The sequence below is a fragment of the Cervus canadensis genome, chromosome 1 (genome assembly GCF_019320065.1).
Source record: "Cervus canadensis isolate Bull #8, Minnesota chromosome 1, ASM1932006v1, whole genome shotgun sequence".
Taxonomy (NCBI): Eukaryota; Metazoa; Chordata; class Mammalia; order Artiodactyla; family Cervidae; genus Cervus; species Cervus canadensis.
The window spans coordinates 38,652,472-38,680,459 of record NC_057386.1 but is presented as its reverse complement, the minus strand read 5'-3'; the positions used below and the strand labels follow the sequence as shown (position 1 = coordinate 38,680,459).

The 27,988-nt window shown below is 45.8% G+C and overlaps 1 protein-coding gene across 1 annotated transcript in view; it reads left to right on the top strand.

The window, feature by feature from the left end:
- The first annotated feature begins 3,228 nt into the window (after positions 1 to 3,228).
- Positions 3,229 to 27,988, top strand: part of ABR (ABR activator of RhoGEF and GTPase) — a 189,155-nt gene continuing 164,395 nt past the window's right edge. The window contains exon 1 of the mRNA XM_043478756.1: positions 3,229 to 4,459. Within this exon, the coding sequence (XP_043334691.1) occupies positions 3,403 to 4,459 (1,057 nt within the window). The 5' untranslated portion in view covers positions 3,229 to 3,402. The remainder of the gene's footprint in view (positions 4,460 to 27,988) is intronic.

The following is a 27,988-nucleotide window of genomic DNA, read 5'->3' as shown; positions in this document are numbered from 1 at the left end:
TGTCTAGATTTGTTATAGCTTTCCTTCCAAGGAACAAGCATCTTTTTTAATTTCATGGCTACAGTCACCGGTGGCAGTAATTTTGGAGCTCAAGAAAATGAAGTCTGTCACTGTTTCTATTTTTTCCCCATCTATTTGCCATGAAGTGATTGGATTGGCCAAGATGCTTGTGAACTCTGCTTGATGGAAAACCCCTGCACTGGCTGGCTGTGGACATTGAAAGCGCTTCAGTCCCTCCCAGTGGACAAAGATAGTGGTGGCCTCAAGAAGGTAGGGACAGTGTCTTCAAAATACAAAACAAAGGTGGGAGAAAAAGCAGCAGCTTGAGGTGCTAGGTGAAGGACTGAGAAATCACAGGAGCTGGACACTCAACTCATGTATTTGAAAACACATCCTTTTCCCCATGGCAATCGGTCACAAAGAGAAACAGTAATGAGTCATACCAGTGACACACCAAATTAAAAAAAGAAGAAAGAAAGAAAAAGGAAGAAGGGATGGTGGAAAACTGAGTAAACATAGACTTTGTCCAGGAAGGAAATGCCAGAGTTGAGAAGTCTCAGTGGGAAGCACATTAGCTCCCAGCCTGGAATGATTCACAACTGGAGTAGAAATTGCAAGGTGAGAATCCAGTCATCTGCCTCTTCATTCATTCATTTCATTTCATTCAACAATTATCAGCTATCTCTCAATCACGCTCTGCAAGAAGCAGCAAGAATACACAGGTGGAAAAGACACAATCCCTGACCTTGAGAGCAGCTGTGAAAGAAAGGGAAACAAAGATGTCACTGATAATTGCCATAAAGTGGAACAAGGGCAAAGATAAAGACTCATACAAGATGAAGTGTGACACAAAGAGGAGGGAGAGGGACCAGAAAAGTTTTCTCAGAGATAGAGCTGTATCTTAAAGCAGAGTTGGAGTCCCCCAGGCTGCAGGTAGTTGTGCCTGTGTGGAGGGACAGGAGTTCTAAGGAAGAGGAAAATGGTACATTTAAGAACAAGATGTCTTTGGGACTTCCCTGGGGTCAGGTGCCTTCCAATGCAGGGGCCCCCAGGTTCGATCCCTATTTGGGACCCTAAGAGCAGCAGCGGGGCAACTAAGCCCAAGCGCCACAAGTAGAGAGAAGTCCATGTGCTGCAAGTAAAGATCCCAAATGCTGCAGCTAAGACTTCACACAGCCAAAAATAAATAAATAAATATATTTTTAAAAAAGAACAAGGTGTCTTTGGGGACAGTATGGAGTTGATGAAACTAAAGCCTACAAGGGAAGGCAGAGAGGTGGGTAGAGACCAAAAGTGGGAGGATCTCCTTTGTGGGAGAGGAGTCTGGACTCCATCCTGGAGGTGTGAGGAGCCACGGGGTGGGGGTGGGGGGTAGGGAAGGGTTTGAACAGAAGAGTGACACCATCTCATTTGTGGTTGCATGCCTACTCATTCGCTTCGGTCATGTCCGACTCTTGTGACCCCATGGACTATAGCCCACCAGGCTCATCTGTCCATGGGATTCTCCAAGCAAGAATATTGGACTAGATTGCCATGCCCTCCTCCAGGGGATCTTCGCCATCCAGGAATCAAACCCAGGTCTCCTGCTCTGCAGGCAGATTCTTTACTGCTGAGACACCAGGGAAGCCCCATTTGTGGTTAAGAAATATCTTTCTGATATCTTCCCATTAACCAGCCTTGAGGGACAGCCTGAAAGGGATTGAAAGGTAGGCGAAGGATGGTCTGTTCAGATGGTTTAGATGAGCAGCCAGTGGCGAGAACTTGGAGAGGAGGGGTCATTGAGTTTAACTCCAGTCCCTAAAGGGCACTGTGGCCAGGAAGAATTCCTAGCTGCCAAGTCACTTAAGCCTCTTACAGGATCAAATTCCTTATCCTTAAAATGAAGAAAATATGAGTCACCAACAAGGTCCTCCCTTGCAGAGAGCATGAGACAGTTGATCAGGCCCTCTCTCGGCAGACAGCGGGACCTCACCAAGGACCCTGGAGAAGGGGTGCAGCCAGGTGTGAAGAGGCGGTGAGGCGGGAGCCCTCCCTCTGCCCCACTCCCAGTGTCAGCCCAGCCCCTGATTCCCAGCTCCTGTTTCTCTTCAGAGGAATTGTTGAGGCCACAAAGAGGAAGCAAAGTGGAGGGTGCTCTTAGATGGTCGGCGTCTTAGTCCCCTTGCCAGCCCTGGTGTGATTCAGTCACAAGGAGTCACATGGGGGTATACTCAGCTTTGAAGTCACAGGGGTCTCTAAGCAGAGCCACTTGGAGCTGTCACCCTTGCCCGTGTCTCCCCTGAAAAGCTCTAGTGAGCAGTGGAGAGAAAGCTTTAATGGGTCTCAAACACAAACACACAGTCTCATTCCCAGTTTTGGATTAAGGAGTTCGGTGATTTTAGACAAGTTAATTGTGTGTGTGCGCTTAGTCGCTCAGTCGTGTTCGACTCTTTGCGACCCCATGGACTGTAGCCCAGCAGGCTTCTTTGTCCATGGGGATTCTCCAGGCTAGAATACTGGAGTGGGTTGCCATGTCCTCCTCCAGGGGATCTTCCCAACCCAGGGATCGAACCCAAGTCTCCCTCATTGCAGGCGTATTCTTTACCGTCTGAGACACCAGAGAGGCCCGAGTTAGTTCCACGCGCTCAATTGATCCCAGGGGGGCACAGCCCCGCCGGTTCGCCGACGGCTCCCTTGGACACCTGCCCTCGCCGCGAGGCCACATCGCCTTTCCCGCACCTCTTCCTTCTCAGTCCCAGGCGCCGCCCTGACCCGGGACGGGCGAGACTGCGGAGGGCCGGGCGGCGGGAGGTTGGCAGCAGCCCAGGGCGCCCCCGCGCGCTCCCTCCCCGCCGCTCTCGCCTCCTCGGCCGCGCGGCCCCGCGCTGGGGAGCGGGGAGCCTGTGCGGTCTGCGCCGGCGGCGGCGGGAGCTGCGCAGCGGGACTGGCCGGGAAGGTGCGAGTCGGGCCCACGGCGGCAGCCTCCGGGGTGGGCTGCTCCGCAGGCCCGCCCAGCCGGGCGCTCTCGCAGCCTCCCAGCTGCCCGAGCAGCCCAGAGGCGCCCGCGAGGCTCCGCCCCCGCCGCGGCTTTCCAGACGTCGGAGCCGGGGGGCAGCCGGGCACGGAGCCCGGGCCGCAGACCGCGGGCTCCTCGCGTCCTGCCCCCGGGGGCGGACCCAGGGCCCCGGGGCCCCCGCCTCCACCGCCGCCGGTGGCCGCTGACGTCAGGGAGGCGAAACCCAGAAGAAGAAAAAGGCTCGAGGGCGGAAGGGGAAAAAACTTTATTATTATTGTTTTTTCCCTTATTTTCTCTCTGGAGCAGAAGTGAAGGGCTGACTGCGTCAGCGCGAAGAGAGCCGGGCGCGACCCCAGCCCGCTGCGCGCGGAGGCGCTGGGCCCCCGAGGCCCGAAAGGGCGCCTGGCATGTGGGACCCACAGGACTTTGAGCGCCACTGGCGGGCCGAGTTCCCTGGGGAGGAGGTGCCCGTTATGCAGCTGGACTCGGTGCTGGACATGGAACGCGAGCTGGAGCGCAGCAAACTCAAACTGAAGTGGCTGCAACAGGTGCTGGCCGAGGAGAAGTTCAAGGCCGTCTACCTGCAGGCGGCCCTGGAGAAGCGGGACCTCGGCTGCGGGCGCCCGGAGGGCGGACTCGGCGACTGCGGGGGGGCCTCTGCGGAGGAGCCGGCGCCGGCCCGACCGGAGCGGGAGCCGCCGCCGCGGCCGCCGCGCGAGAAGGAGGGCGCAGCGGGCGGCGGTGATGGAGACCACAGGGGCCCCTCGCTTCCCGACCCGGCGGTGGCCGCCAGGACCGAGAGTACCCGCTACGCGTGCCTGGACCTTCCCACGTGGCCCCGGGCGGCGGGGGCCGGGGGCGCGGTGCGCAGCCTGACCGCTGCCATCCACCAGCAGCTCCTGCAGCCTCGCCTCCTCTTCAGGCCCCGGGAGGACTGCGCGCCCCCTGGCCACCATGGCACGGCTCCCAGCGCCAGTGGAGAGGAGCGGTCCGCCGGGCTCCGCGCGGGGCGGGGCTCGGAGGAGGGCGAGGCGGACGCCGCCTCGGGCGCGGATGATGGGGGCGACAGCAGTGACCACGATTTCGAGATGGTGGATCTCAACGAGAAATTCGCCCTCAGCCAGTTGCTTGTGGCCCCTTGCCGGCCCGGGACCTGCGATGAGGCCGAAAAGCCGGCGCGGGCGTACGGTTCCCATCGCTTGATGCACCTGATCCTCGGGGGCCGGCGGCAGGTGCGCGGGAGTCGGGACCTGGAGCAACTGGAGGCAGAGGCCAAGGACGGGCGGGGCTCGCCCCCGGCGGCAGAGGAGCCCCCCCGGCGTCGGGCTCGCGAGCACCTCCCCCAGTGGCGGCGCAAGAGGTTCCTAGGGCTGCCCGAGCGGGACTCGCCCAGCCACAGCTCGCCCGAGAGGGGCAGTGACTGCAGCCGCAACAGCTCCGACCACGAGGACGGCTCCTTTCCAGGTAGGCGCACCCCTGCATGCATCCTCTCCTCTTGTATCCTGTATCTTGAATCCCCCACCCCTCCCTGGAACACCCTGATGGTCCTGTTTGGCCTCAGGCGCCTGAGCAGAAGGGAGATAAGATTTACGTGTTTACGTTGAAGGCACTTGTAGTACTTTAAAAAAAATGGTAGTGCAAAGTGGATTTCGGTTGGGCGAGTTTAAGAAAATAAACATTACGACGATGACAGGGGGTGAAAAGATGATGCCCTCGACCACACCGTGGAAGGAATCTTTCATTTGGGACCTCAGCCTTTCTATTTCGTTGCAGCATCACTGCCACCCCCACCTCCAACTCATCCTCTCAGGTCGGTCAGATTCCTCGGCGCAACAACTGATAAGGTATCCTTCCCTCCACAGACTCCAGCGGTTCTCATTTCCCCAGATTCCTCGATATGGAAGTCTCAAACTTCCACTTAATTTTCTGAACGGCTCTCGCATCTTCTCCAGCCTGTAACTTGTGTTCTGGCCAAAATGAAGGAAGCTCTCACTTCACTTCATAACCCTCACTACCCCCAACCTTTGCTGACTGTCCTCTTCCTAAAAGGCAGCGCCTGGTCTGTCGGCTTCCTAGGAGCCTGAGTGGGAAGGGGAGGGCTTAGAATCCTAGAGTTTTTTAGCTGGCAGAATGGCCAGAGATCATGCCTGCAGTCAGGCCTTCATTTGATAAAGGAGGAAACCTAAGCTCAGAAAGATTAAGTGCTTGTTGGAGCCAGCTGGGACCTCCCCTGGGGCCTCCTGTCATTTTCTTGTTTCTCTTCATATCTGCCCTCTCTTCTGAGGACAGGACCTGGGCTTTGCCATCTTGTGGTGGAATCCCCTTTCAGTGGACAGCACGGTGCCTTGCATATAGTAAGTGCTCAATACCGTATTCATTGAATAAATGGATGATTGCATTGAATTGAATGCAGTCTTCTGGCCACCCAGCTCCCCACAGGTTAGGAATGGGAAAGGGGCCCAAGAGGAAAAGACAGATAGGAATGTGGGCTGTCCTGTGACCAACCCTTTGCTGCCCCAGGGACTGTCAGAGTCTCCTCAGCCATAGGGAAAGCATAAACTATCCTCTGGTTGGGTCAAGCCAGGAACTTAAGATGTTTTCCCTGTTCAGTGAAGGATTAAAAAAAGAAAGAAAGAAATCACTGATGCTGGGATTCTTCCAAAATCTCCATTATTAGATCTTATCTGGGTGAGCTTGCATTTGAATGAAAAACTGTCCACTTTGCTAAAAGCACATTTGGAAGGGCCATCAAGTCATCTGTTGTGATCAATTACACTTATTCATTAGCAGAGATTGGCTGCTTCTCCCATAGGCAATGCTTTTGCTGCCCATGCTAGTAACATTTTTATGTGCCCCCTTTAACTTAGAGTCTGAAGATTTCATTCTAGTGCCAAGTTCCAAATGCCCTCCATAGAGACTACCCAAGGGGCCCAGGGCCGCTTTAGAGCTGGCTGCAATCCCGTCTCCCCCCAGACCCACATCAGTCACTCTGCCCGGTGTGCCTGAAGCACTGCTCTTCCCCCAGGTGGTGGTTTGATTTCTGTGCTCTCCTCTCTCCTGAAGGGCACTCTAGCACATAGAGCACCTTGATTCAGATTGGGAACTCATTCCCTCTGCCCTAACAGTTTACAAGAGGTGGTCTCTCTGGGTGGACCAGTGATTAAAAAAAAAAAATTCTCTTCCTCTGAACTGAAGACTCCAGCCAGGGCTCATGTCTGGCACTCCTGGCATTGGCTCAGGGTGCCTGGGCTGGTTTTCAGGCTCCATTCCAGGACCGTTCTGCAGGGCAGGCTTGTGTAGGGAGCTCTTGGAAAGCTGCATGTGGGGGCTCTGCCTCCTGTTTCCCAAACCTTCCTGGTGAGGAAACAAATAGAGGTGGACATGCATATTCATGCAGGCATGCAACACATCCATGCACGCCTGTAACAAGTATACACACATGCACATGGTCATATACGAGTGTCACGCGCACAGAGTCTAGGCAGAAGAGCCTTCAGACATACAGAGGGTGCTGCAGTGGAGAGGTTAGAGGACAGGCTTTTCCAGCTGTGGGTGACAGCCAGCCCACTGGAATCAGCGTGATGGGGAGAGAAAGCGTCATAGGCCTTCTCTGGCTGCCTGCCCTTGGCCTTCCCTCCTTCACTTCTCTCCATAGCTCTTGCCAAATTACCACCTCAGATGCTACAATTTTGCATGTGGATCTTATTCATTCTCTCTCTCTGGTAAAATGCAAGCTCCAAAGGGCAAGGATTTTTATCTCTCATCCCCTGACATAGCCCCAAAGCCTAAGAGTTTCTAACACATAATAGGTGTTCCATAAATATTTTTTGAGTGAATGGAATAGAATGGAAAACATCAGAGTGCATTGCACACAGTAATGGTGAGTGGTAGTCTGCTTTAACTTTGTTTCGGTTCTGTACACTTGTGAATGTATACTGGATGCTGATGTAGAATGTATTTCATGCTAAGGGCTGGGTCAAAAGATTTGAAAATACTGATAAAGATCATGGGCTCTGAAGCTAGACTGCTTGTATGTCCTTGGGAGAAGTTATTTGAATTTTCTGTGTTTTGGTTTTCTCATCAGTTAAATGAGAATAATAAACACAGATTACATCATACCATTGATATGAAGAATAAATGAGATATCATTTCTAGAGGGCTTTGAACAGGGCCTGGCAATAGTAAGTACCCATAGTATTAACAAACTATAACTAATTACAACTCTGGGTCGTTTTCTTTTTTTTTTTTTTAATTTAATTTAATTTTATTTTATTTTTTTCATTTATTTTTTATTAGTTGGAGGCTAATTACTTTACAATATTGTAGTGGGTTTTATCATACATTGACATGAGTCAGCCATGGATTTACATGTATTCCCCATCCCGATCCCCCCTCCCACCAGGGTCGTTTTCTTTAAGTCAGTGCTTCAGAGCTTTCCACTCTCAGATCATTCTGGATCTCAGGTGGTTTGGTTTTTTATAGTGCATGTGTTTTTTTTTTTTCCCTAGCCAGGCTCTGACTCTTTCTAGAACCTTCCAGAAGCAGGGCAGGACCCAGGGCAGAGTGGTGATCTTGGCTCATGAGGCTCTCTAGCTGGATTGGCCCTCAAACCCCTCCCTCTCCACCAGGAATCATGCCCATTGTTGCTACTCAGAGAGCCTCGCCCCATCGGGTTTTATTGCACAATTCAGGCTTTGCCTTCCTCTCAGAGTTTCAAGGAGAGAGAGCATGTGAGACCTCACGTAAAAAGGCCCAAAGGCAGAAGTGCCTCCCTCCTTAGAAAAGGGTCGTTTTCTCTTAGCTGAGGGGCAGACCCCCATACCAAGACACATGTGAGTTTGTTCTACACGTAGACAAATCAGGGTTTAAGTTAGAATGCCAAGTCTTCTTTCTTTATTTTTTTTAAGTGTTTATTTGGCCGCCACAGGTGTTAGCTGCATGGCGGGGTGGATTCTTAACCCCTGGACCATCAGGGAAATCCCTAGAATACCAGTTCTTTTAGCATCTTCCAGTTAGCATCTTATTGCCCTGTTGGTACTGAGGCCATGGATGGCGTGAATGAAGGTGGTGATGTGAGTGGGGTGGGGGTGGGGGTTGCAGAGCTGGAATCAGCCACGTTGGGTCACATGTGCTGAGAAGACAGACCCATGAGTGTGCCCAGGCTCAGCCCTGCAGCAGATGTGAGGCCGTGAACAAGCCGCTGGCCTTTCCACATCTCAGTCTCTATTAACAGAAATAACAAGAATAGCTAACGCTTCCTGAGGGCTTGCCTTGTGCCTGTTCCTGTTCTAAGCATTTTACATGTATTAACTCATGTATACCACAGACCAGTTTCGTAAGACAGGCCCTATTACTGTTTCCATTTTATGTATGAGAAGCATGAGGCTCAGAGGGCTTAAATAAACCTGCCCAAGGTTACCCAGCTTGGGTACCTTGGTAACCCACAGGGTTACCCTAAGTGGCACTTAGGATTTGAATGCACGCAGTCTGACTTGCAAGTCTGTCCCTTTAAACACCAAGCTATACTGCCTCCAATGATAGCATTTACATCTCAGGGTAGTTATGAAAATGACATACAATAAAATACTTAGAGAGTTGACTTTATTCACACACAGACCTTTAAATGCATATGTGTGTATATATGTGTATTCTTTATTATTATTTTGTCACTAAAGTCCCCAACAGACCCCAGTTCATCCGCTGAGGTCAACCATGAGGGCTGCTGCTTGCCCATGGGACTCCTTGTGGACTTAGCCTCACAGGTGAGCAGTCTGCCTGCTGGATTTTAGGTCTCCCCTCCTCAGCTGGGAGCTCTTGGGCTCCCAACAACTGCCCAGCCACGTGTGGAGGCCCTGATATTTTCACTTTCATGTGGGCATACTTCTGTATCACCCCTGCTGTCTGTCACCCTGGGTGACATGTCCTTCTTCAAAGTTTATGTGTCCCTTCTGTAGACTGTGATGTACCCTCTGTGACACGTGGACCAAAGTGCACTCTCCCACCAAAAGCCCGCGTCAGGCATCCTTTTGACTGGCAGTACCATTCATCTGGTGTTCTGATTATCGTTCAGATGACAAAGTAAATATCATTAATATTTTAAATTGGTAGCTTTTTTTTTTTTTTTGCTTGCATTAAACTTGGCTTAGTGGAGGATAAACAGTCTTTTTTTTTTTGCCGACCCTCAAAAATCCTTCATTCATTCACTCATCCATTCCACTCAACAAGGATTTACCCGGGTCTTGCTTTGTGCCAGGTCTGTGTTAAGGGTCAAGACTGCAGAAGTCGGTGACCTACCCTCAAGATTCTCATTGGCCTTTTTGCTTCTAGGGTAGAAACTTTTTTGCTTCTTCTCTTTAGATAAAGGAACAACTTTCCAGCAGGTAACTTGTTAAATCCTGAAATGAGTGACAAAGTAAGGCCTGTCATTTAGAACCTCAGTGACACTCAAGGGCCTCAAATGAGAAAGGATTTTAGATTTGGTCTAAGAGTCTTCCTGTGCCTCCCCAGGCAGGTGAGGATCCTCGAGCCCTAAGAGTAATAACCTCAGGGTCACACATTCATGACCCTCAAGCAGGGTCCAGGAGCCAGATCAGGGCTCTTTCCATTGAGGCCTATGGTCTTTTCTTTCTTGGAATTTTAAGCCGAGAATGCTTAAGATGTGAGTCCTGGTGAAATCATAGTAACAGGAGCAGTAGACTGTCTCATTTAACCTCATTTAGTGGCTGGAACGGAGAAGGCAATGGCACCCCACTCCAGTACTCTTGCCTGGAAAATCCCATGGACGGAGGAGCCTGCTGGACTGCAGTCCATGGGGTCGCTAAGAGTTGGACACAACTGAGCAACTTCACTTTCACTTACATGCATTGGAGAAGGAAATGGCAACCCACTCCAGTGTTCTTGCCTGGAGAATCCCAGGAGGGGGGAGCCTGGTGGACTGCCGTCTATGGGGTCGCAGTCGGACACGACTGAAGCGACTTAGCAGCAGCAGCAGCAGCAGTGAGTGGAAGTTATTCTTCTCATCTATAAGTGAATATTCGGAGGCTGGGAGAGGTGAAGACATTTACCCAGCCTCAAACAGCTTGTGGTGGAGACAGCATGGAACTTGGGTCAGTCTTACAAAGCTGACACTTCTAGCTTCCAATATGTAAGGCTTTCCTGGGCCTGCTGTGGATTTCCAGATTTCTCTACTTGGGAGGCCCTGGCATCAGATTCTGCCAGGCTACCAAGAGAGACTTTTTATTCTTGATCTTCATGGGAAATATATTTCCTACTAGGTACTCATGTTACCTAGTTTATTTGTAACCTGATGGGTTATTTTCTCTCTTCCTGTTAGTGAGTAATGAGATTTTTGCTCCAGGAAGAATTCCTTGTGTTCAGCGGATGTGTCTGAATGTCTTAACTCAAAAGTATTGAATTTTCAGCCTTAGCTGTGATAGAGTAATTTTTTCCCCCTATACTGTGTTGTGGAGAGATATTAAAAAACTATTAGGGATACAGGATCTGGTGGTTGGCTACAATTCATTTTTAACTGAAGTGATGTGGATGGTATCACTGTTTGCTTGGTTTTCTAATACATGTTCCCTGCCCCTCTACCATCTTAGCACTATTCACACTTCATGAACACCAGCCAGCCAGCCAGGTGTGGGTGAGCTTGTTAACAATGTCTTCCTCCTCTACAAGTAGTAAATGCACCCAAGCCTGAAAACTTTTCCAATCCTCTGATCTGTTTTTCTTCTGATGAAGAGTCTATTCACAAATACAGTTGGCTCTGTATTTGACTCTGGGTCTTTGTGTATGTGTGTGTTGTTGTTTTTAATTAATTTATTTGGCTGAGTTTGTTCTTAATTGTAGCATGCAAGATCTTTTAGTTGCTTCGTGTGGGATCTAGTTTCCCTATCAAGGATTGAACCCAGGCCCCCTGCACTAGGAGCTCAGAGTCTTAACCACTAGACCACCAGGGAAGTCTCTGGATCTTTGTGTTTTGAAGTCGGGATCTTTATACCTTTTCCTGGCTTTGAAAGAATGGTACAAACACTTTCTGCATCTGAAGAATGGGCTGGATGTTGCCTAGCTTGTAGGGTTGTATGGCTTCCCTTGGACAAGTTACTGACTCTCTCTAAGCCCCAGTTCCTTGTCTGCCAAATGGGGGTGATTATGATAGAACAATATGATACTCTTGTCATGAAGCTACAGTGAGATAATGTGTGTAGAGTCCATAAGCACACAACAGGGCACATAAGTGTTTAATAAATCTTAGATGGTGTTATTGTTACTGTCTTAAGTCCAGGAACTCTCAGTCTGCTGACCCAGGCCATGGCTCACACTTATATTTCTTCATGGAACGAAGTTCCCCAAGCCTCTTCATCTGCCTCTTTCTCTCCTTTCTTACCTTGCTCCAGGTCCAGTGATGTTTTGCTCCTTCAGAGGGAAACAAGCTTTCTTAGTCCTCTGTGGTCCCTAATCCTTCCCCAGTCAAGCCCTGTCTCCACTGCAAAACCATCATCTGTCTTCTCCGTATTTCCTGTTCTCTACCCTCTTGGCTTCAGCCGGTGCTCATTCTTGTCAGTGTCTTTTCCAATGCTTTTTCTGTTATTTGAGATGCCCTCCCTCCTTCTCTTCCCCAGTTGTGAGTCCTTCCTTTAAGGCCTGGCTTTTTCTGTGGAACCTTGTATTAGTTAAGATATGGGTTTGCTGCATTCAACAAAACCCCAAAAAAGTAATAGAGAGGTTTATTTATCTCTCATATAAAGGAATTCTAGATATAGAGTCCAGGGGAGAATGGCGAGCCTATAATTGTCAGGAATCAATGTTTCTTTTTGCTTTTCTGTCTCCAGGTTGCCTCATGGTCCAAAATAGCTACTGAAAATCCAGCCATCACATTCTTTCTTTTTTTTTTTTTTTCTCTTTTCTAGCCATCACATTCTTATTTCAGACATGAATTAGAAGAAAGGGAGAAAGGACATAGGACTGAGTAGCAGCTGCTGGTCTGCCTTTTAAGGCACTTTCCTAGGAACTTCTCTTGACAGTTTTTGTTTAGATTTCACTAGCCATCTCTAGCTACAAGGGAGGCTGGGAAATGTAGTATTTTATCTGGGCATATGGCCACCTCAAATAAAATAGGGGCTCTGTTGTAAGGAAAAATGGAAGAATTGATATTGAGTAGGCAACTAGCAGCTTCTGGCACAAGCCTCTTCCAAGTACTCCAACCCATCTTGTGGTTCTTAGAGTGAGCCCCATACTCACACAATTGTTTTATTATTGTGCCATCTATTGATTCATTGACCCAGTTAACAAATAACAACTGAACCACTGCTCTGTGCAAGGCACGATGCCTTTTATATGTTTACTGTGAAGTGTTGCTCTCAAACTAAGAGGTTAGCTGGCTCCTCGAAAGCAGGGATCATAGGTTATCCTTCTTTTTCTCCCTCACAACAGTATCTGTCTTTCACAAGGCTGGGTGCACAGCAGGAACTTGATAAGTTGTTGTTTAGTCGCTAAGTCATGTCCTACTCTTTTGTCACTCCGTGAACTGTAGCCCACCAGGCTCCTCTGTCCATGGGATTTCCCAGGCAAGAATACTGGAGTGGGTTGCCATTTCCTTCTCCAGGGGATCTTCCCTTGATAAGTAGCCGGTTGATTTTCTAAGAGTCACAAAGGAGAAGCTCAGTGTAGACTTAAATTCCAGTGTGGTACTGTGCCCGACAATTCTGCTTATGTAAGATTTGTTGTGGGTTCAGTCTGGTTTTGAGGAACCATAGCAAGAGTGGGACCTGGGTCACCTCTGAACATCAGGGCTGCGTGTTGTGGCCACACGGACTTGACCAGGTGTTGGGGTGGATTTGGCAGTTTAGGAAACGGTTCTGTTTGGATTCTAAACTCGATTTATAAGCAGAAATGTCTGTGCCTGACTGACTGACTACCACTGCTCAGTCTGTGTAGCTGTTTTTTCCATCGCGTGAATCGCTCCTCTTATTTCTGCACTGCAGAGCTGCGGAGTAAATCTGCAGTCTTTCTGCAGTGAGCAGAGCTTTGGTTCGTGTTCCTGTCTTCCCATTTGATCCCTGCTCTTGTCTGCCTGAGATAAGACTGTCTGAAGGGAGGTTGCCTAGAGCTTATGTCACGTCTTGCCGTTGCTGCGAAAATGATTGTTTTAAAATTTGTATTGGCACTTAGGAAGAAGGAAACTAGAAGATATTTTGCTTCTACTACCTGCAAGGCACTGTGTTACATGCTTAACCTATGTGATCACATTTAATATTCAGAACAGTCTGCGGTTCTTTTCTTACTATAAAAGAGGTAATACTATTCTCTGTTTTGCAGTTGAGGAAACAGACCTGTTAACAAGCCCAAGGTTGCTTAGGGCTAAGTGGTGGGATTGTTTATTCTCCCATTCAAATAATTAACTAATTAATTACTTATATTGAGAGATCATTCACATGCCATAAAATTCACCTGTTTAAAATGGACAGTCATGTTCTGTACTATATTCACCAAGTTGTGTAATCGTCACTCGATAATTCTAGACCATTTCCACCAGTCAAATGGGACTGTTTTGAGTCCAGGCTTCTACAACTGTGCCATTTCCTCTTCTAATTTGCCACATGCAGTGATTTAAAATAACTAGACCGGCTTTGGGGGAACATCAGGGCTAGTTTGGGTGAGATATGTACATAAAAAGAGCATCGCCTGTGAAGTCGCTTTCTGTCCATGACTCTAGCAGTCCTGGTATCCCTTTGAGTTGCTGCAGGATGGGGCTGGCTTTAATTGCTCTGGGCCCCATCCCTGCTTGTGTTGCCTGAACTTGAAGCAGGGGGCAGAAAATCCCTCATTCCTGCCCTGGGGATGTGATTGACATGGCGGGAGGCACCCTTATACTGACCTGTATCTTATTTGTCTCTGCAGCCCCAGAATGTCATAGTTCTTGACATATAGGAGGTGCTTATAAATGATCATGAATATGCAGAGGTTTATTCCATTACCTCTAATCTAAATCACTGCCATAACTTATTGTTCTGCCCTTAGCCTTTCTCCTCCAGCCCCAGTTATCTTCTGCATTAAAGACGAAGTGATTATTCTAGCCCCTAAATCGAATGAGATTAGACAGACTGAAGTGATCATACTAGCTGTCTGGCCCTTTAAAAGACTTTCCCCCAAGTCCTACCTAGCAACTACTACTTCCATGCTATTGGTCAACACTGAGCAGTATGGCCTGAGCTGCCAGGAGGGCTTAGAGAATCAGGAATTTTCGGTCTTCAGCGTCTATAGTAAAGAATGTTAAGGGAAAAGGGGAACTCTGAATGGCTTTTGGAAAACCAGTCCAGTGTTGGCCCCACAATCCTTGCCTGAACTTGAACATTCATTTGAACAGTTATAAAATGGATTAAAATGGTTTGCCTCTCTGTTCCCCTGCTGGATTTCAAGTCCCTAAATTGTGTACATTAGAAGATGATCATTTTAGAAAATTCTCGTATTCCTGCCTCTAACACAATGCTGGCATATTGTATTTATTGAACAATAAGAGAAAGACTGTGGGCTTCCTTGGTAACTCAGTGATAAAGAATCCACCTGCCAATGCAGGAAACATGAGTTCAATCTGTGGGTTGGGAAGATCCCCTGGAGAAGGAAATGGCAAGCCATCCAGTATTCTTGCCTGGGAAATCCCGTGGACAGAGGAGTTTGGTGGGCTACAGTCATAGGGTTGTAAAAGAGTTAGACATGACTTAGCAACTAAACAACAAGAGAAAGATTGTTTATTTTTCAAGTAAGAATTTTATGGACAGACTATTGGGGTCTTTAGCATTTAACACCTTTTCATTTTATCTGCCTCTTCTTCTTCTTTAGCTCCCCTTCTCCTCCTCCTTTTTTTTTTGGACCAGTAGGACCAATCGGTGACATATTCTAGAGCTTATGATTCTCAAGGGCTGTGTTGTGCTTTTTTTCCTGATGCCGTTTTCAAACATCACCATTTTCAAACATCACCATTTCAAACATGCCCCAGGGAGATTTTGAAATGTGCCCTCTGGCTTGCTACCATGTCCACCCTAACTATCGAGAATTTGCCATTTTGCATCCCTCTTTCTGATAGGAGTGTGTTGTTTCCTGAAGGTGGTCAATGCAGTACTTCAAATCTGCCCAGCTAGGCCTTCCCCAGCTATTGAAGATTTGTGCTAGTCATTAAGACCATAAACTAAATATTTAGAATCTCCTTTGCTCTCTAGGAACATGGTAGGTAGGATTATATTCTTGATTCCCTTGAAAATGAGTGGGACTATTTGCCTAGTTCTAACCAGTGAGTTTGAATGGAAATGATGTGTGCAACCTCCAAACCAGAGCATTTAGTGTTGGAGTGAGATCCTTCAGAGCACTCTTTTTCATTTGCTACTGTAATGTATGCTGTTCCAAACAGTAGCAATTCCGTTATCCTGGATCTTGGAGGGAGGGCAATACAGAGCAGAGCTCCTATTGAACCCTCAGTGGACATGTCCTGGAGTGAGAAATAAACCATTGTTATCTTAAACCACTGAAATGTTTGGTGCTGTTTGTTACTGGAGCATTGCCTCGTTTATCTTGACTGATACAAACTCCTGACTTATATTCATACAGAAGAATGGCTCCCTGAGCCTCAAAAATCAAAGTAATGTCCTGAAAATCTCCAAGTTCCCTTCTCATAAAGGCCAAGTGGTAACCATAGCTGTTTGTTTATGTATTTGAGAGGGTGGGTCTCAAATATATGAAAAACAATGTCAGAAATGGCTGAACAGTTTCACCATTGTTTCATTCAGTGATTTGCTAGAAGGATTTATAAGACTCAGGCTTCCCTGATAGCTCTGTTAGTAAAGGATCCACCTGCAATGCAGGAGACCCCAGTTCAGTTCCTGGGTTGGGAAGATCCACTGGAGAAGGGATAGGCTACCCACTCCAGTATTCTTGGGCTTCCCTTGTGACTCAGCTGGTAAAGAATCTGTCTGCAATGCAGGAACCCTGGGTTCGATCCCTGGGTTTGGAAGATGCCCTGGAGAAGGGAAAGGCTACCCACTCCAGTATTCTGGCCTGGAGAATTTGGGTCGCAAAGAGTTGGACATGACTGAGCGACTTTCACTTTGACTTTATAAGACTCAGTAGCAGACTATACTCATGACTAAGATTTTTTTTACAGAAGACTCAGAGAAAAATCAAGAAAAAAAATGTTTGTATCAACAGACTCCAGAGAGGTTCACAACAGGCCTTTGATTGTCCTTCCTTGTCTGAGGCCATGTTGGAATGTTCTAATAGCAAACTATTAATATGAAGACATGTGTGGAATATCTTCCCTCAAAGCAGTTTGTTTGAATCTCAAGGTTTGAATTTTTTTTTTACCATAAAGAATAGATTACCTCTATGCAAATTATTTTATTTGACTGACAGAACAAAACATCAGTTCAGTTCAGTTCAGTCGCTCAGTCGTGTCCAACTCTTTGCGACCTCATGAATCGCAGCACGCCAGGCCTCCCTGTCCATCACAAACTCCCAGAGTTTACTCAAACACATGTCCATCAAGTCGGTGATGCCATCCAGCCATCTCATCCTCTGTTGTCCCCTTCTCCTCCTGTCCCCAATCCCTCCCAGCATCAGGGTCTTTTCCAATGAGTCAGCTCTTTGCATGAGGTGGCCAAAGTATTGGAGTTTCAGCTTCAGCATCAGTCCTTCCAATGAACACCCAGGACTGATCTGCTTTAGGATGGACTGGTTGGATCTCCTTGGTAATAATACTTTATCCTAGAGTTTGCTCAAATAAACAACCCAACTTTATACCTAGAGGAGTTTGAAAATGAAGAACAAACAAAACCTGAAGTTAATGGAAGTAAAGAAATAATAAAGATCAGAACAGAAATAAATGAAATATAGAATTACATTAATTCTATAATAAATATAGAATTAATTCTATATGGAGTAAAATTATAGAAGTAGAAAAGATCAATGAAAGTAAGAGCAGATTCTTTGAAGAGATAAGCAAAACTGACAAAGCTTTAGCCAGATTCATCAAAGGAAAAAGAGGACCCAAATAAGTAATATCAGAAATGAAGGCAGAGAAGTTACAGCCAATACCAGAGAAAATACGAAGGATCACAAGAGATTATTGTGAATAATTATGCACTGACAAAATGGAAAACTTAGAAGAAATGGATGAATTCCTAGAAACATACACTATCCATGATTGAATCAGAAAGAAATACAAAAGATGAGCAGACCACTACCTGTAAAGAAATTAAATCAGTGATTAAAAACAACAACAAAAAACTCTCAAACACAAGTCCAAAACCAGGAAGCTTCATAGGTGAATTCTACCAAACATTTAAGGAATTGACATGTATTCTTCTCAAAGTAAGGGCTTCCCTGGTAGCTGATAAAGAATCTGCCTGCAACGTGGGAGACCTGGGTTTGATCCCTGGGTTGGGAAGATGCCCTGGAGAAGGGATAAGCTACCCATTCCAGTATTCTGGCCTGGAGAATTCCATGGACTATATAGTCCATGGGGTTGCAAAAAGTTGGACACAACTGAGTCACTTTCACTTCACTTGTCAGAGTATTCCAAAAATTTAAGAAGTAACACTTCTGAACTCATTTGATGAGGTCAGCATCACCCTGATACTAAAATCAGATGAAGACACCATAAGAAAAAGAAAATTATAGGTCAGTATTATTGATGAGCATAGATGCAAAAATCCTCAACAAAATATTAGCAAACCAAATTCAACAGCACATTAGAAGGATGGTACACCATGATCAAGTGGCATTTATCCCAAGGTAGCCAGAGTGATCTAATACCTGTAAATCAGTCAATATGATGAACCACATTAACAAATTAAAAAATAAAAATTATATGATCATCTCAATAGATGCAAAAAAAAAGCTTTTGATAAAATTCAACATCCATTTATGATAAAAGATATCAATGTAGTTAGTATAGAGTTAACATACCTCAACATAGTAGAGACCATTTATGACAAACCTATAGCCAGCATTGTACTCAAAGCTGAAAAGATTTTCTCTGAGATCAGGAACAAGACAAAGATGCCCATTCTTACCACTTTTATTCAACATAGTATTAGAAGTCATAACCATAGCAATCGGACAAGAAAAAGAAGTGAATCCAGATTGGAAAAGAAGAAGTAAAACTGTCACTTTTTACAGATGACAATACTATATATAGAGAGAATCCTAAAGATACAACCAAAAAACTATTAGAATAAAAGTTTTGAGACTTTTTATGAGGAACTGGTCACATGGGCACATTTGGCTAAACAGCCAATCATGGCAACCAAATATAGGGATCCTCAAAATGTAGCTACATGTGCATTACCAATCTTGATATTTGTGCACTGCTGAAAAGCATGGTCCATTGCTCCAGATGCAAAATCATGAAAAGGACACTAGAAGTTTAAAACCATGTGGATTATGCATGTGTGATCAGTCATGTCCACCATAATGTCATTGTTCTAGTAGCATATTAACTTTACTTGTGACAATGGAATGTACAGGGATTTTTCACATTTGGAATTAGCATGACACTCAGAAAAGTTCCAGAAGTACAGTGCAATTTTCCAGCGTCTTTGTCTGTTGATTAAATTTGGGGGGCCCTCCTCACAACCTACTCAACCACTTATACTATTATTTCAAATCATAAAGAATAGACTTTTTGAAACTATCAGTCTGTAATTTGGGAATACCTGACTATAATGATATGGTTTTGCCATTCTGAGTGTTTAGTAGAAGTATATATTACACACATACTTTAATCAATACAGCCCCATGAGGCTAAGTATTATTATTCTTATTCTATAATAATAATGTCTAGAAACATTGAGTCACTTACTCAATGAGTCACTCAGCTAATAAGTAACAGGGTTACGATTAGAGCCCAGCTCTTTCTGGAGTCAAAGTTACTCTACTCCATCTTGCCACTAAATCTTAATCTTTCCAGGCTACAGCTACTCATTTCTAAAATAAGGTGATTGTACTAGATGATGTTCCAGGCCTAATTTCATGAACACTAGTAAATTAAATGGGCTGGGACTCTGTACCAATGGTTTTAAGAGCTTGGCTTTGAATCAGAAGAACCTATTTTGGATCCAGGCTGTAGGCTGCTTATTATTTTGTGCCCTTAACCAAATTCATTTTTCTATGAACCTATTTTCTTTTCTGTGCAATGGAGATAACTCTATCTCACCTGATGTTGTAAAGATTAAATGAAATAATATACAGAAAATATGTAGCACAGGGCCTGGCATACAATAAGCTCTGCATAAATGTAAACAGTCACTGGTTTGGTGTTCAGGAGCATGTGGTCTAGGACCACATTGCTTGGATTTGAACCCCAAATGCACTTAATGCACTTAATGCTGTGGGACTTTGAGCTAACTGAAATTTTTTGTGCCTTAGTTTCCTTATCTTGGAGAATGATAATAGTATGATGAATACCTAATTTAATTGGTATGAAGATTAAATAACCTGATATATAAAGCACTTAGCACCTGACATGTAGTAAACAGTATATGTTGGCTAATTTTATTATTATTACTATCACAGACATTACTGGTTTGGCCATGCGCATGAAATATGTGCATGAAATAGATGGTAAGAGGATTGTGCTCATCTTGTTGCCTGGTCATATCCTTAATTGAAACCCGAGGCTCCTGGAAATCCTGCAGTTTGAATAATCCAAGAGCTGAAGCAGTGGAGCGTCCAATTACGGATGCTTCCCAGCTGCAGGCCGGGGAGGAAGGTGAGGGCTCCGCACTGTGGAGCTGAGGTTGTGGTCCTATTAGAAGAAAGCCTTGCTTTGTATGCAGCTGCCTTGCCTTCAGTTTGGCTGCATAATTGTGCCTTTTTGTTTTATTTTAAAGCATCTTGAGGAATTCAGAGCCCTCTCCCGCTGACAGTCAGCGGAGAAGGCCACAGAGTGTCACGTCTCTAACGAGCCTCTCGGATGCTCTGATGGCCCCGTGGAGGCAGCCAGGCGGGGAGCGCGCACACAGGCCCGTGCCCGCAGCCACAGGCTCCCTTTGAGCCCAGGCCACCATGCAGGACTTCATTATGGGGCTCCCCATGCACCCCCAGGACCCCCCACGCCTGTCCTCATTGTCTCAGAAGGTCATGGTGTCCTTCCTGAATGCCGAGCTTGTTGGTAACCTTTGTGGGCTGGCAGTGAGAAAACAGAAATTAATTATTCATATCAGCGTGCCTGAAGGAGCTGTTGTTTGCAGAGTTGACGCTTCTTCTGGCTTCCAGACCCAGGATTCCCCGGGGCCTTTGGACAAGCGGGTAGACAGTGTGGTCCTTGGAGACAGCTGTTCTGAAAGCAGGAATGGCAAGTGGCTGGCCTGGCCCCGGGCTACATGCAGTCTGCTGATGTGCTTTGTTTGGGCTGTAGGGGGTTAAAATTTTTTTTAATTGGGAGGTTTCACATAAAATTTGGATTTTCTGAGTTTTCTTGAAAGATGGGAAGGTCGACAATACGTGTGAGCGGCACTGAGTAGCTGACCCCTTGAGACTGGACATGATTTTGCTGATTGCCTCAGTTTCACCCACCTTTATCCACCCACAGTGAGAAGAGTGTGTACAGTGTGAACAGAGCTGCCTGGCCTTGCATCCTGCCTCTGCTACTTACTACCTGTGTGAGTTTAGGCAAATTACTTAACCTCTGTGGGCCTCAGTTTCCGCATCTGCTAAATGGGGGTTATAATTGTTTACCTCGCAAATCTGTGAGAACTAAGTGAGTTAGAATAAGTGCTTAGAATAGAGTGTGCTTGTTACATAATAAGAACGACTTAGGTGTTCATATATGCTGGTATGACACTACATACCTGCCTAGCATTTTAGACATTTGAGATGATAATCTTTGTGTCAGAGTTTTCCATAGAAGAAAAATTGTATTTATTACCTAGTGTGTCTCTTAACTCACTAATAAGTGTTTCCTCCCTCTTCTAGTTCCCAATCTCAGCACCTTGGAATTAAGAGGCCCACTCTAACAAAATGGGTGCCCAGTTGCTCAGTCATGTCTGACTGGCGACCCCATGGACTGTAGCTCGCCAGGGTCCTCTGTCCATTCTTTTCCAGGCAAGAATACTGGAGTGGGTTGCCACGTCCTCCTCCAGAGGATCTTCCCCTGGGATCAAACCCAAGTCTCCTGCATCTCCTGCATTGGTGGGCGGATTCTTTACCACTGTGCCACCTGGGAAGCCCCCCTGTGACGAAGTATCAGCGGCTTAACAGGCTAAGTGTAGTGTCTGCACGTGTTCCGGTGGGCTGGTTTGCTTCATGGTATTGCTGAGAATCCAGGCTCCCATACCCTTGTGGAGCTGCCCTCCTCCGGATCCCTGTCATTCTGTCATCAGAGGGCATTTGGCAGCAAGAGAGTGAAGGCACACTTGCTTCTTAACTCTCTCAGCCCAGAACAGATACCCATTTCTTCTGTTTATGCTCCACTGGCAAAGATGAAGCACGTGCCCCTCTTAGATGCAGGGATCCTGGCATGTGTAGCCCCTGATTGGGTAGCTGGTCCCCAGTAACAGCCTTACTCTGGGGAGGGGACTGGGGCAGGAATCTCTGGTGGACCGTCACCTGTCTTTGCCACCAGGATCTTATTAAATAAGCCCCCAAATCAACATCTCCTTGGGCCTATTTTCCTCTTCCATTTCACCTATGAAATGTCTGCAAGGGTGAATGCATTGTTTTGGGGGTTTTTTGATGGGGGGAGAAGGAGAGAAACAACCTTTTTTTTTCATTTTATGCTTCAAATTCATACATACTATGAAAGCACTGATATCAAAATTAGATTTGGGCAGTTGTATTTCATCCATGTTCCTTATCTGGAAAGAAATATAACTTAGGCATTGTGCTTACATGTACATGGAAATAGCCGCCAAAGTAATGGGAAAAAAGACATTTACAATCAGAATTTTTATTTTCAAATCTTAAGTCTCTCTTTGCTTCAAGTTAATTGTACACATTTAGCATTTAGCCTTGTTAAGGTAGGGAACTTAAAACTTAAGGCAGGACTTCCCTGGTGGCACAGTGGTGGGGAATCCACCTCCCAATGCAGTGAACAGAGGTTCGATCCCTGGTCAGCGAAGATTCCACATGCTGAAGAGCAGCTAAGCCCGGGCACCACAACTACTGAACCTGTATGCTGTAACTACTGAAGCCCATGTACCTAGAGCCCGTGTTCTGCTACAAGAGGAGCTCAAGCACTGCAACAGAGAGTAGCCCCCAACTGACAACTGGAGAAAGCCTGTGTCAAGCAACGAAGGCCTAGCGCAGCCAAAAAAAAAATTGAAAGGGAAAGAGAAAGAGGATACAATAAAATATACTAGTATCATAAATTCTAAATATTAATGAAAGCCAAAATAAATGTTTAGGTTGAAGCAGTTCTCTAATAGCTAATCTTTAGGATTAGAACAAAAAAAAAGAGAGAAAAAAAAGAAGCCCCCATAGAGCATTTCACACCTCCTCAAAATAGACTCTTACACTGCCTCTTTTTATTTTTTAACCAGTTTGTTTCTTTGGAGCCACAGAGCCTGTCATCTTTGAAGACACGCAGTCACTGTGGGGTTAATACCGTGTCTCTGCCAACACAGAAGAACTTCTGAGTTAGGAATGATCTTCAACCTCTGAAGCCTTAATTCAGACTAAATAATATCTGCTTAGGCACCTCCAGCAGGGTCATCTTCCTGCTGTTAGGTCCCACCTTGACAGAGAGCTGTCTCTGACCCTGAATCACAGCCTCTGGGTGAGTCGGTTGCAGGCACCACGTAGAAAGAAAACCCAGAATCTGCAGTTTTTCCTCTGACCACTTCCCTGTCTGATACAACTCCCACCCTGAGCACATTACAAAATCCAGAGGTTTTAGAAACTGAAAAGTGGAAATAGCTAGCTTTCTCCCTTGGTCCATGGGCTGTAGTTTGGGACCATGTCTTAAAGAAAGATCCGTTAGAAAAAACTCTGTGGATCTGTCTCGTGGTCAGAGAGGCTGATTCTCTGCGACTCCATTCCAGAATAGGCTGGGGAATTTCAGTCTTTTCACTGGTAAAAAAAAAATCTCTGGAGTCCAAACTCTGGTCCCAGATATGGCTCCTACCCTAGGACTTGTCTTCACATCTCAATTTAAGACTTGTTTCATTCTGCCTCTAATTATGGTAAGTTCAGTGACACCTCTACCTCACAAGGCTTGCTGAAGGTAGGAACTGTCTTCTAGGGGTAAACAGTGCAGGCTCTGGAGTCAGATTTACTAGGAGGATCTTTAAAAGTTATTTCACTTCTGTGCCTAGTGAGCGCTCAATAAGTAGCTTATATTATTATTTGCCCTCTGTTTTCCTAGCACTGGCCACTGCCTTTGTGTCCTACCTGCTTGACACATGTTTGCTGATTAACTTGAAAGAATAATTAAGGAAATTACTAAACTATCATTCTACTTCTGGAATCATCTAGATAAAGTACTGATTGCAAATCAGAATTCTCTTCAGGAAAAACCTTAAAAAGACAGATTGCTGTTGCCACATTCCATTGAAGTGGAATCCCAGCAGATGAAACCTGGAATCTGAATTCTAACAGGTCCAAGGGGATTCTCAGTAGCCAGCCTAGCTCCCCAGAGTCCGGGAGGCTTTGCTGAGTGCTTAATATGAGGTGGTGGTCAATGCCTGGTGTTTCTTATTGTTGTTTTTTGATGTGCATTTTTATAGTTTTATTGAAAAAGAAATTTTATTACAGTTACCCCCAAATGTGAAAAAGCTATCTAAATCATATCTCTTTTTTTTTCAAAAAAGTTTATTGTGGTAAACTACACATAATAAAATTTATCATTTTTAACCATTTTAAGTGTACCATTCAGTAGTATTAAGTACATTCATAACATTTTGCAGCCATGACCACTATGTATCTCTGTAATTCTTTTCATCTTGTAAAACTGAAGCTCTATACCCATTAAACCCTAACTCTCCACCCCCCACTTCCCACTGGCTCTGGCAATCACCATTCAACTTGCTGTCTCTAGAAATTTGTCTACTCTGTGAGTACCTCCTAGAAGTGGAATCATACAGTATTTGTCTTTTTGTGACTGGCTTATTTCACTTAGCGCAGTGTCCTCAAGGTTCATCCATGCTGTAGCAGATGGCAGAATTTCCTTCCTTTTTATGGCTGAATTATATTCCAGTACACACCAGAGTCTGCTTATCCATTCCTCTATCAGTGGACACTTGGTTTGCTTCCATGTTTTAGCTACTGTGAATAAACCTGCTGTGACATTGGTGTACAGGTCTTTTTGAGACCCTGCTTTCAATTCTTTCGTGTGTATACTCGGAGTAGGGTTTGCTGGTTCATGGCTGGTGAGGCTGTGTCTGTCCATACAGCCCAAAGGTTGACATTAAATAGGAAGCCAAAAAAAATCTCCAGTTTACTTAAGAACTTCAGATGCTTCTAAGCAAAAGGTGGACGAAACAAAGCCTTTTTGAGTTTGTGTGAGTAGATAAAGAGTTGCCAGACAGTTGATAAAATAATCCATTTGTGTTTGGAGCCAGCAGGCAGTCAGAGGGAGGAAGCAGCCTAAGGTGACCTTTGGCCTGAAGGCAAACACAGCAGCAGAAAGCTGAGTGAGACTTGGACAGTGGTACAGAGAAGTCCATTGAGATCTGGCCAGGTGTGCTTTGGATCATGCAGGTGACCCTCTTGCTGCCCTGAGATAATGATCATGGGGTTTGCAGGTATCAGGTTCCAGGTGTGACTGCTCACTCACATTCTTCCTACCGAGCTCCAGGAAAGAAGGGCACTGAGGTAGGGTCACATCTTCCCAGCCAGGTGACAAGTCCCCAAGTCCCAACACAGGTAAGCTGAGTTTCTGCCTTTCCAAATCCCATTACTTTCTGTCTCTCTCAAAGAGATCAGCCTTCACTGATTTAGATTTAGGTGGCATGAAATACATGTGTGTGTGTGTGGTCTTTGGAAGCAGGGACCACTGTGGTATTAACATGACAGTTTTGCTGTGATTTGTAAATTTGCTGAGTTTATCAATAGCAAACCTGGTGGACTTTGATAAATGGTATTCTTTCTGGTAGTTTTTTGAAAGTCACTGTGAGAACATGGAGTACTTATAACCTCTACACCCATGAATAAAAAGGTCAATGAAGTATCTTCTCTCTAATTTTCAGTGTCTATGAGGTATCTAAATCACCAAGTATTAGAGAGTTAAAAGAGAAGAATTTGGAAAATAAAACACTACCTACTTCAAAACAGGTTCCCAAGAGTAAAGCATTGCGTGTCTGATTTTTCGGCTATGAGAGATCAATTCTGGGCTACCATAAACTCCTCTATCTAGGAGAAAAGGAGACTGGCACCAATAAAGCAACTTTATGGACACCTGGATTGTGCCAAGCAGTGAACCAGGAGGGGTTCAAACCTCTGCGTCAAGGGCCTGCAGTCTCACTGTGGGACTAGGCTGGTAAGCAGGTTTTCACCACCTAAATGTATAGACAGTAGAGACCCATGCTATGGGCTTGCCATCTTCAACTGCCTCATAAGACCCGGAGAGCTCACCTCACAAGGTAGGTCTCTCCAAACTGTTGGCAGCCACTGCTGTTCAAATACTAACCACATCTTTGCTGGTTGACCAGTAGTTATGAAAGTGGTAGCACCTGCTCCACAATCTTGAGGGCACATCATCTGGCACTTTTGCTTCTTTCTTCAGTTCCAGTGCCCATGTGCCTACCAGCAGGAAGTCCTACCAGCTCCTCGAAGCTCTCCTTTACAGAGTCAAAGAGGGAGCAGTGCTTGGTGCTGGTACACCCAAGTTGGCAGAGGACTTGGGTCTCCTTAACCGGAAGGACTTCTCACTTCACAGGCCAGCAGATGCCCCTGGGACACAGAGGTGGCATGGGAATGCACTGACCAAGACCCTGCCCAGGCTGCTGCTATTCTTGGAGAGGAGAACGTCCATCCCTCCATGTTGAGCTCCTGACGCCGTCAGCCTTTTGAATGAAGGATGAGATGGGGAGCTCCTGATGCCTTCAGGTCCCAGGCAGAGCTGCTTCCCATGTGTCAGTCTGCCCGGGGAGGCCAGATGGGACAAGTTCTAGCCTCCACCACGACTTCCTTTCCATCCCTGGGGACCCATAGGGGGTCAGGCAACTTCTCTTTTCAAATCCTCAGAACACAGGCAGACCTCTGATACTCTTTCCTAGATTGTAGCAGGGAGGCCGTCTCTGAAGTCAGTGGCTCCAAAGTGGTTGATCTTCCAAGAGAAGCTGCCCAAGGAATGATAGGTTATAAGGTTTGTGATTCCAAGAGCGTTTTCAGCACCTCTTGCTAGAGAAAAGGCAACAGGACAGACCTCATCCTTAGCAGGGTATCCCAATTTCTGCTACTCCAAACAACGCCACGGTGAAAAACCATGTATGGTACACAGTCTGTGTGTACACCTGCGTGAATATTTCTCTAGAAAATATGGAATTGCAAAGTTGAAAAATACATGCATTTAAAATATTCATAGGTAGGACTTCCCTGCTGGTCTAGCGGTTAAGAATCCACCTTCCACTGGACAGGAGGCAGGTTCAACCTGCAGTAGGGGAAGTAAGATCCCTCGTGTGCGTACTTATGCCACAAAGCAACTAAGCCTACACACCACAACTAGAGAGAAGCCGGAGGGCTGGAACTAAGACCCGAAGCAGTCAAATAGATAAATATTTTTTAAAATAAATATTTTTAAAAAGAAATAGCTTAAAATATTAAAAAAATAAGTAAAATAAAACATTAATATTGTTCAAAAATGTCCTCCAAAAATGTTGTTCCAGTATATACTACCTACCACCATACTTTTTGAGAGAACCCTTTAAGTCTCTCACCAACTTTTGTTATTATATTTCATTTGGGTCAAGCTTCCCTTGTGGCTCAGCTGGTAAAGAACCTGCCTGCAATGCGGGAGACCTGGGTTCAATCCCTGGGTTGGGAAGATCCCCTGGAGAAGGGAAAGGCTACCCACTCCAATATTCTGGCCTGGAGAATTCCATGGACTGTATAGTTCATGGGGTTGCAAAGAGTCAGACATAACTGAGCGACTTTCACTTTCAATGGGCAAAAATGCATCTTGATGTAAATAAGACCAGGATTACTAATAAGGTACAGTCTCTTTTCTTATATTCTTTCAGTTCAGTTCAGTTCAGTCACTCAGTCGTATCCAGCTCTTTGCAGCCCCATGGACTGCAGCACGCCAGGCCTCCCTGTCCATCACCAACTCCCGGAGCTTACTCAAACTCATGTCCATTGAGTCAGTGTTGCCATCCAACCATCTCATCCTCTGTTGTCCCCTTGTCCTTCTGCCTTCAATCTTTCCCAACATCAGGGTCTTTCAAATGAGTCAGTTCTTTGCATAAGTGGCCAAAGTATTGTTATTTCAGCTTCAGCATCAGTCCTTCCAATGAATATTCAGGACTGATTTCCTTTAGGATGGACTGGTTGGATCTCCTTGCTGTCCAAGGGACTCTCAAGAGTCTTCTCCAACACCACAGTTCAAAAGCATCAGTTCTTCAGCACTCAGCTTTCTTTATAGTCCAACTCTCACATTCATACATGGCTACTAGAAAAACCATAGCTTTGACTAGATGGACCTTTGTTGGCAAAGTAATGTCTCTGCTTTTTAATATGCTGTCTATTCTTATTTCCTCTTCTTTGTTATATTCAAAAAAGAAAAAAAAAAAATGAGTCTTGCTCAGTGGTGTATTTCTTACAAACTCAAAATGGGTCTAAGGGAGTCCCAAGGGGCACTGGGGTCTCTCAACTCAGCTATACTCTCCTCTGGCAGCTGTCTTTTGGGAGACCTGAGTGGGCAGGACCTAGGTGTACAATTTGAATTTCAGGCCACCCACATCTGGATTTCAGATCTTCCCTTTTGCTAGGACTTGTTGAAAGCCATCCTTGAAGTACCTCTAGGAAAAGTTTTTGGGTGCTCGGGACTCTTAACACTTTCCCCAA